The following is a 10,936-nucleotide window of genomic DNA, read 5'->3' as shown; positions in this document are numbered from 1 at the left end:
AGCGAGACTTAGCGGGGAATCGAACTCGTAACATCAAGTACGAAATAATTCAACATTCACCACTAGACCACGCTGCTGGTTATGATTATTTATAATTGTATTTTTTGTCTGTGTATGTATATATGTATGTATGAATATACAATTTTATTTTTTTCACCTCCCTGTATTTTTTCGATCATTGTGGCGCATTTGGGTTTAAATAAGAATTGATTATATATTATTATAATATACATATTATATAATATTATGTAAATGGCAGAGGTCAAAATATATTTTATAAGATATTAACATAGATATTGAAAAAAAATATGTGACATACGACCCATTTCCAGGAAGGGAAAGTTAAAGTGTCGGAAACTTGAAAATATTTTGAAAGGCTGGATGTTGTACCCTATTTTATAATATATTATAATATATGTATTTACAACATATTTCTCGGTTTTTTTAGACCAACTAACCAAAGGAAAGCCTCCAGATACTAAAAAAAAATATTTTTAAACGATTATTTTATATTTATTAAAAACACCCAGACTCACACGTTTTATATAATAGATCGGTTCGATTTGATTCAATTCGATCGGTGTGATTTTTCTCCCGTTGTCGTAATAATAGTACGACATAAATTATTCAACGCTTCCGAAAATTTGCATGCAAATTTGGAAATCTTTCGAAGGAAAACTTTCGAGAGGAAAGCCTTTTCTAATAAGAGATTTGCCGCAACACGAATCGTGTTTGTAGAGGACTCGACATTTTTGTTAGTCAAATTAGTTTAATTTTTAGCATATTAAGTCATTTGAACCCACTCTAAAATAAACCCAGAAGCCAAAATACACATACATATATGCACAGAAGGCAAATTATTTTATAATAATTTTTTTGCTTGCATTTATATGGATTGAATGTTGAATTTCAGTTTGACGAATATAATGGATGTTTAGCTTGTATAAAGTAATTTTGTCAGGTTCTCAATCTTCAAAGCGAAAGTTTTTTGACCCGGTTGAAATTAAGGATGTTTCATGCCATTATAATAAGTAAAATAATAATAATAAATTATCTCTGAAAAGCGATATCGAAAGTTCGAGCATTAAATTTTCCCTCCTTTGTCTTATCGATTGAAAGTAACCGCGCTTTTGTTTGATAATTAATGTCTTTGTAATTTTATATTGTGAAAGTTGACATTCTTAATTATTTTATTTTTATCTTACGACCTTTTTTGTATCGTGTTATGTGCTATTAATTTTTTTTTCTTTCGATAAATATTCATATTAAAATAACGTAAGAGTGTAAGTTTAAACGGAATAAAATAGTTAAAAAACATTTTCTGGGAAAGGATGGGGCAGATTAGAAATGAAAATACTATGAACTTTAAAATTATTATATTTATTTAATATTAATAACTTTAAGAAGAGTGGTCTTTTTTATTGTGGATGAAAATTGGAATTGAGTGTGTATAAGTTTTCGATATTTAAAAAATAGTGTCTCTCTGCGACGATATCAAGTTTTTAAATATAGAATTACACGCTTTAAACATTTATTTTTTTTGATATAAGATATAGGTATGTATAATAGATATAAAAGACAACATACGATTTATACAAAATAGTTTTTGTTTTTGTTTTGTCTATTCGTATGATATTTTATTAATTTAATATAATAATTTAGGAATGAATGAGAATGCACATTTATTATAATAATACGATGATTATATTTATGTATTAATTGTAAATTAAAATAATTCTAACGAGTAGATTGAGTTGAAGAAAAATTTAAATAGTGCAGTGTTTTTTATTAATTGAAAGTATAAATTGTTTCGTTGAAATGCTTAATTCTATGGCGACTACACCATTCTCCGCCAGGGATCCAATTATCGTCAGTTTTTCCATTAAAATGAGAATTAAAGAGAGCTTTCAACTTTAATTCAAAATTGTCTACATTACAATAAGTAGTGAAGACTGAAATAAATCGGCAGTTGAATTTGTAAAATTGATATAAAGATGAATGTTTTTTGTTTTATTTATTTAATTATTTTTGGGAACAATTGAAACGTCCATTTAATAAAATAAATGTGCATTTAAAAAAAATTTAGTACATTACAAAAAATTTGTGTGTATTTCTAAATGACGGATACAGATTGCATTAGAAAGTTTGCTTTGATCAATGAAAAAAATACGTGCTACTTAAAAAGTGGATGAAATGTGCATTAAAATGACCGATGAACTTTATCGGCAAAGTCGAGAATACCAAATACGAACCAACGTCTGGTTAGATTTCAATTATTTATGTTTTGATTACGTTAGGTTAAGTTGAGGTTAGTTTTATTTATTTAAGATTACATTTCACTAGTGAGATTATAATTTAACCAGTGAGAAACACTTTTGACGGTTGACAGTTGTCAATAGCGGAAGACTGCAACGTTGACACTTTTTGCATCCATTATAATGCTAAAATCTATTTTTCGAATGATCGTTTCATATTTTTTAATGGTCACTTTATAGTCTACTTTATTCGATGCACAATACGAGATTGTTTAATGCACCGAAAATAATGCACAAACATTTTTTTAAGATACAAAGTATTTTTCTCAATGTGCAGCTATGTAGATCGTACCCATTATTATTTTTATCAAATTTTACACACTCAAGCAACGCTAGGCAGTTTGAATATTTAAATAAAAATACTTTATATACATGCTTATGAAAGCTTCTGCATATCATATCCAAATTGATTAAGCACCTGTATATAATCTCTGTATTATGTTTCTATTTTATGTTATTTAAATGATATATGAATATTTATTTGTACGATATTAGAATTTATATCATCATCTACATAACCGTAGGAGAGTTTTGAAATTGAAAAATACTGTCGAGGATTGGGTCCCGGACGAAGAATGGTGCTTTCGCTTTATTCATCATACAATCTGTTTTGCTTAAATTCACATTTTAAATATTATTAAGTTATACAATACGAATATACACTCATCATTCAAGTTCCTTGCGCTTACATCACCTGGAGTGGTTCGTTAAATATTACTAAGCTATTTATCTTATTCAGTGCTGAAACTCTCTGACAACAATCAAACCCAAAGCACGCGCTCGCCAATTAAAAGTGTTCCTAAACTATATACAAGTTTCAGACTCTTCCTCGTCGTTGGGTTTCTCGTCCACGAACCCTTCGTCCTGCTGCCTGATCACGCTGCTGGGATATGCGTGGTTCTTCGAAGGATAAAACTTCTTGATCCCGTTGCTAGGCACCCTGCCCAGGACGACGAGCACGTCCTGCCTCGAATCCGACAGCTCATTCTGGACACTCTTCGGCGAGGCTTCGATCTTGACGATGTCGTTGTTGGTCGCGTTGTCGTTTTTGGGCTCGCAAGAGTTCAGCAGGTTGCTCGTCTCCTTCTCCAGAACTATCTCGTTGCGTTTGAAGCAGTTGTCCTTGTGGTAGTCCGACTCCTGGCCGTACATCTTGGCCCGAGCGTTGTGGTTGGTGTTGGCGTTGGTGTTGCTCCATCTTTGCGATTTCATGTGGTTCAGACTGGCATAGTCTTTTGCAGAGCCGCTGCTGTATCTGGAGATCCTCGTCGTCGTGGTGCTGGTCCTGTGCAGGGGTTCTGTGGATGTGGACCTGACTCTCACCAGGTGTGATCCTTCTGCGCTCGTCGCTATGGTCGTTTCCCTGAAGCTCGATTGGTCTCTGGACATTCCGAGACCGTTGGAATGCTTCTTCTTGCAGCAGAGGGTTTCACGGAATGCCACTCGGTACCTGCAACGATGTTTGTAATTAATATAATAATACAAACATGGAAATAATCTACATATGAGTCGTTATATTTGAAAGTGGCATAAGTCCACTTTTAAATTTTTTTATTTTATTTTACACTGATATATTTTATTTTATTATTTTTTACATACATATTTTTACATATGTACATATATACAAATATACCAGGAAGGCTTAAAAGGGCTGGACACCTGCGCCTCGTTCATACAAACGTATTACACTTCTCCCTTCTATTATTATTTTTAAATTATTATTGAAATTATTTTTTAATATGCTATGGATATTCACCATTGATATGCATCTGTGCTTTTATTTTTTTGATTAGTTATTTTTTATGGGAGCTAGAAGCCGCCAAACATCTATAAAATTGCCTCTTTTTTACAACCCACGAAAAGAGTCCAGCGTGCTTATTTAACGGTCGGTTTTAAAAAAAATACGCGCAAAGTTACATAAAAAATATCTTTTTCATACTGATGATGAAATTTTTTAAAAAATTTGTCCAGTTTTGGAGGAGAAAACTGGAGAATACGAAGCCTCGATTTTGTCGATTTAAAATACGTATTATCTGGTCGAAGCGAAACTGTCGCATTCACTCAATATATGTATATATATTGATATATATGATAATATATATATATATATATATATATATATCGAAGAAAGGAACGGCAACAAAATTCAGGTTTCGGGTATACAGCCCTCTTAACAGGTAAACCCCAAAAGCGCCTTCCTGGTCCACATAATTATTACATAGATACATGTAAATCTAAACAATATCTGACATCTATGGTCAGATATTACAAACATCGTATGAATACGATAAATAACGATGAATAACTTTCATATAACAATACGAATTTTCATATTCGATAAACAACCACAGAGACATCTATGGTGAGCAATATGGCGAAACCTAAGATATAACAATAATTAAAGGTTTGCAACAGAAAATTGGGAAGGAAAGGAAGGAAACGCCAATTTTTACAGGAATAGTTTCAATGAAATTCAATGAAAATAAGAAACGATCGACCTCGACAAACCAAGGTCTGGCCAACAACGAGACTTAGCGGGAATCGAACCCGTAACATCAAGTACGAAATAATTCAACATTCACCACTAGACCACGCTGCTGGTTGATATATACATATACCAGGAAGGCTCAACAGGAAGACCCCAATGCGCCTTCCTGGACAATTAATTACAAACAATGTAGCATTTTATTATTACACAAATCACTGTATTTCGTGAAGTTGAAGAACACGAAATAACAATTAATTAATTAATTAATTAAATAATTAATCCATTGATACATCTATGGATTTAGATTTGTATATAAATTTTACAAATTGTACATATAATAAATAAAGAAGATTTGTGACAACAGGAAAGATGATTTTTTTACATACCTCCTTTACGTTTCACATGGCTTTCGTGTTAGTGGTCATTTTTATCTCTTATCCGATCGTTTTCATACTTTGCCATATTGCTCATTTTGGTCATCAATACACGTTAATGTATCGTCTGCCATTACGTTGGAGATAAAATATCGTATACAACGTGTTTTAAAAACAGGGCCCGTAAACCTTCCTGACGTTTAATAAGCGTTCGTCCCGTGTCTTCCAACCTGTTCGCCTTGATATGGCCATATAAGATTTTAATTGTTTAAACGCCTATAATTCACTCTATATTTTATAAAATTTGCTCTATAGGTTCTCGTTATCTCTAACATTTAAATATTTATAGTTTTAACTCTCATATGTATATATAAATTTCAAATTTGGCGTCTAGCTTCATGTAATGTAATACACGATATATATTGATTTTTGGTCAAATATGTCAAATCTGACATTTCACTGTATATCTCCTCCGTCGGTTTTATCTGCGAGATAAGTATTCAATAAGATGTTGTATCTAATTGTTAATTTGATTTACAATAAGCTTATATACATTTAGTTTTTCCAATTTTGAGGAACCGTTTCAACAATGATCAGATAACATTGGAAAACTCCGATAAGAAACGATCGACTTGGAGTCAAAAATACCCCCAAATCTAACCAGCACTAGAGCGGATTGAATCCACTGATCACTTGGTGCTAAGCATACACGCTACCAATGAGCCATTCCACTGGCTATAAATTAAATATAAAATAAAAAAAATCAGTGCTTGAAAAGGGAAACTAAAAATGAAAAATTTGTAAAATTATAAATGATGAAAACACAGATATGTTTCTTCAATGATTTATCATCAGAGAGAATATGCATCGGGAAAGAAATACCCCCCATCTCTCCCCCTTATAGCATTAGGATCAGGAGTTAGGATTCTAGAGCCTTACCTGTTGCTCATAACGTTGTACAGTATGGGATTTACAGTACTGGAAATGTAGTATAGCCATCCTGTAACCGAGTACATCCACTCATTTATCTCCTTGAAGTGGACCCATTGGTTGCCGTAGATGTACATGAGTCGTTGCGCATGGAACGGAGCCCAGCACACGAAGAAAGCTATGACGACGGCAGCTAAAAGGTTAAAATTATTCAATAAAGTGTTAAAATTAAAAAGGCAGGGAAAGTGTACGGGACGCGCCGTTGTCGTTTTCATTAACCTCGCTTTTCTTCTAATGGATTTTCCGCTTTGGAATTTTCGTTGCGGCCTTTTTTACGGGCGCTTGGGGGTTAATTGAATTTGGTAAGCGCATTTTTTAAAATATTTAAATTGTAGCGAACTGAACGATTATTATCATGTACTCGAAATGCTAGTAAATATATTTGAAAGTATTTCATTTCCGAAAACACTATTTCTGTTTGACTTTATTCACAAATTAATATCACTTATTTTAATGCGATATATCCAGAATCTCGGAAAAGCGAAATTAAGGTATTACAGGCTACCAGTATTTTTAAATATTGTTAAACGTAAGACATAATATTTAATGTTTTGCGAAATATTTCTCGGAATGAAGAAAAGTGGATTTTAGCCACTTTCAAATATAACGGTTTATATGTACGGGGCTTTCTATGCGTTGTGTATTTTAATTTTTAATGTTACCATCAAGATAATAAAGTTTGTTTATTTGGCTTTATACATTTTTAATGATTTTTGGAGAATGTTTAAATATTAACGGTGAAGTTGGCCGTTGAAAAAAAGGCACTTGACTTTTCCACAATTAATGATGCTTTTTATTTTTAATTCATTTTGTGAAAGTGTGCTTTTTATTATTTATATAATATATTTAATTCAGTAGTTTTAAACTTGATTACGTTGTTGTATCGTTTTTGGAAGTTTTTAAAATATTTTGTTTGACTTATTAGGATGAAAAGTGTGATGTTATTTTTACAGAATTCAGAATTTTCATGTTTGGCTAATTCATGTGAAGCTTTATCTGATCAAAACCAAAGACATAATGATACCTACTACTCATACATACTGCCTGGCGTTGCTCAGGCAATTAACGTTGAAGAAAAAACGAACATTTTAGAATATTCTATTTTGAGTTTAAGTTACAAATGTACATACATATATAAAGTACTGTTGCGTAGGGGTGGGTTCAGGATCCAAATGAAAGGTCAAAGTCGCTTCACAGCATTTATTCAACGATTTGAGAGGTCCACACGAAACCATCGCTCACCCCAGAATAATCTGATCTACCGTATGGATGTACCTCCTTATAAAAGACAAGTTGCACATCACAGCTTCCCCGATCTATTGTCTAGGCGCGTAAAGTTCTACTGTGGTGAGTTTATTGTTCTGTGAGAACTCCAGCGTATTCTTTATTCGGGCACTTACTGAGTCCCGTTAGCCTAATCCGGGGTCTCTATTGTTCACCCACAAATGCACTTAGACAGTGGATACTCTATACGGATACAAAATATACAGACCCACACACATTTTTTCTAGATAGTGAAAACGTGATCAGTGATCGATTCTGAGTTCGAATCAGTCAAAACCTCGAGTTTGAATTTTCGCATGATCACAAAACTTCACCTGTTTTTACTATGTACATAGATAAAGTAAAAAACACGTAGATAAACAGCGAGTATTATATAAATATGAATTTATAAACGAAAATGTAAATATATAAAGATGAATGTTTGTTTATTGGTTTGTTGGCCAACTATGAAAATCTTCCAACTGGAAATCTGGAAATGTTCCAATCATTATTTTTTTTTATTTAGACTAATCGAGTATATAATTATCTTTTATAAATCATATTCGGTTTTTCAGTCAATGTATGTATGTGTACTTAAAAGATGAAATTTATTCATTTTTTATAATCAATATAAATAATGGTTTTTATCTTATGAAAGGCACACATTCGTACATCACCAAAGTTTTGATTGATTTCAACCACATTTTGTAGATTCGTATGTATGTATACATATATGAATTAATATAGTAGCATTTGAGTCCCATATTTCATATATTTATGAATACCGGAATATTTTTGTGATTTTCACATTTTTGATGTGTATTATATGTATGATAGATGCTATACCTAACATTCTGATGATGGCCCTCCTCGATTGAGCCTGCCTGGTCTCACCGTGGACAGATCCTTTCACTCCCTTGCCCAAGTGATGTTTGTTCCTGGCCCTTATCCTCAAACCCATCCCGCAATAAAGGACGAGGATAATCCCAGCCGGAAGTAGGAAAAACACCACACTGCTCAATTCCCAAACCGGCCAACCCTGAGGTTGGGTCAACATCGCACAAAACGCAGATTCCAGCGTCTTATTGTTGGAATCTAAAACAAAAATATACACGTAAAATGTTAATTACGATTAAAAACATAATGAAATATTATGAAATTTGTAAAATGGTTAGCAAATTTCATAACAATAGAATGAAAAATAAAATACATATGAATTTTAAGCTCGATGCTTTTAGTAGTGTTGGAAAAAATGAATAAACTACCACTTCTGGTTGACGGATCTTTTGTCAAATAATATATTATATGAAAATAAGGTTAAAATAAACAAAGTAACGCTTAGTTTGAAAGATAATAATTACATGTAAAAAAAATTTTTTTTAATGACTAAATTTTTCTATACATATTTTGTTTATAAAATTGAGACAATATATAAAAAACCTGATTAAGAAATCACCAATTCTCTCCATAAATTTTGATCATGAGTATGGTAATCAAAGGGCACAACACTAGTATAATATATGGGTCTACCTCACGGCACCGAAAGTGAAAAGGTCGAAAAAGCAAATATCGGAAGGCAAAGATCAAAAATCGAAAGATCAAAAAAAGGGTACATGGTAAACAGTACTATGTATATATAATATATATATCAGTGGCATGCGGTGAAATTATCTCTCTTGTTGTGATACAGCGTTGTTTAATGTGCGCGCGCAGATACGGGAGGAAAAGCCTGTTCCTCTTGTTCCTGTTGTATCCTGCTCGCGCAAATTAAGTGAGGATGTACGACGGGGGGAGAGACTTTTACCGCACGCCACTGATATATATATACTAACCGTTTTTCATATATATGCATGATAAACGAATATTTTCGACTTTTTCACGGTCACCCATAATATACATATATCTAATATATAATTTGGAAAGAGACTTTGTATGTATGTAACCTTCGTTCGTTGGGTCGTAAATCCGTGACGTTATCGAACAAATAATTCGATTTTTCTCGATTCACCGGATTCTGGTATACATACAATTTTTTATAAGAGACTTACATACTATATACATATGTTTGTTTGTTCGTGACAATTTAATAAAAAGAAACAAATGAGTATTCAAATAAATTTATATAAAATAAAACTATTCAAATAAATTTATATAAAATAAAACTATTCAAATAAATTTATATAAAATAAAACTATTCAAATAAATTTAATAAAATGTTTACTATTAGATTAGCGGTTTATATTAAAAATACAGCTAGTGTATAATAAAACTTAACATATTGGTTTTTATTTTTTTTCATTTAATTTTTACACATATGTACATATGTATATGTATAGTCAATCCCCTTGGGTCTATTGTCTCCCAAGTATTTTGAATAAATATTATTTGGTCTAAATTTTAATTTAATTCATTAAACGGTTTTGAAGGTCAAAAAATCTAGAAAAAAATTTAAAAGGATAACAGTTTAATAAAAGTTATAAGAAAAATGAAGAACGTATTGATTTTTATTTTATAAAGCAACACAAAGCTAAAACGTGATTTCAATATAACTATTATCACTTAGGATACTTTCAACATGAACAAAAAGCACGCCCATCACAGCTGGAGTCCACTAGCGCAACCCGTGCCGTACTTTTGAGTATGGTCTCACTATGATTCTCAAAGTTGAATTTGTTTATGATCACAACACATTACTTTACCTATTGATACTTTGTGTAAATATATACAGGATAAAGTGAAAAAAAAATTAATCAATACGGATAGTTTACATCGAACGAATCTTGCAAAGTCGCACTTAATCCACTTAAGAAGTTTCACTTGGAAGTTTACCCTCCGTCAAAAGGAATGTAATGTAGTTGAATTGGGTACGAAGCAAAAAAGAAAAGCTTTAAATATAAAACTGTAATCTGATTTGTCCCGTGTACTTTTTCCGTTGCCGGGAGCATGCGATTCGAATTCGTGAAATATTAAATAATTTTACATGCAAATTCGATACACAAACTCTCACTACTTGAATGATTGATGAGCTGATCTATCTCCGTGTATTGCGTGGGTAGAGATTAATAAAAGCTCTTTGAAAGGACTCGAAGGACGCTCTGCCGTATCAGATTTGGTTCGGGGTCACCTCACAAGAGAGTGATGATCTCTATTTTTATTTTTTATTTTTTTCTCTAAAACGATTTCGACGGTTTTCGTCCTTCGAGACGGATTAAAATTGAGAACGCTTTAGAGATAATCGGATTCTGCGCGAATTTCCATAGAATCACTATTACACATACATATATATATATATATATATACGTACATTGCTATGGATCTGAATCAGTCTAGTATACGCCACTGTCTGTGTCTATACTCAGTATCGAGTATCGAGTAATCTTGGAATGTGTCTTTGGATTTTCATTTTTATGATAGTGTTTAGTGACTTTAAATCTTAAAATTTGATAAGCTTTAAATTGTAATTAGGATGAGAGTGAGTCCTTATACTCTAGCTTAATTTAAAAGCT

At 32.1% G+C, this 10,936-nt stretch overlaps 1 protein-coding gene across 1 annotated transcript in view; it reads right to left on the bottom strand.

The window, feature by feature from the left end:
- Positions 1 to 1,542: 1,542 nt before the first annotated feature.
- Positions 1,543 to 10,936, bottom strand: part of LOC143920128 (neuropeptides capa receptor-like) — a 154,417-nt gene continuing 145,023 nt past the window's right edge. The window contains exons 5-7 of the mRNA XM_077442843.1: positions 8,277 to 8,525; positions 6,117 to 6,300; positions 1,543 to 3,765 (exon numbers count right to left, since the gene is read on the bottom strand). Coding sequence (XP_077298969.1) covers positions 3,120 to 3,765; positions 6,117 to 6,300; positions 8,277 to 8,525 — 1,079 coding nt within the window. The 3' untranslated portion in view covers positions 1,543 to 3,119. The remainder of the gene's footprint in view (positions 3,766 to 6,116; positions 6,301 to 8,276; positions 8,526 to 10,936) is intronic.

Source organism: Arctopsyche grandis, chromosome 12, assembly GCF_051622035.1.
Source record: "Arctopsyche grandis isolate Sample6627 chromosome 12, ASM5162203v2, whole genome shotgun sequence".
In the NCBI taxonomy this organism is placed as follows: domain Eukaryota; kingdom Metazoa; phylum Arthropoda; class Insecta; order Trichoptera; family Hydropsychidae; genus Arctopsyche; species Arctopsyche grandis.
Note: the sequence above shows the minus strand (reverse complement) of the source record. Positions and strands in the feature narration are given on the sequence as shown.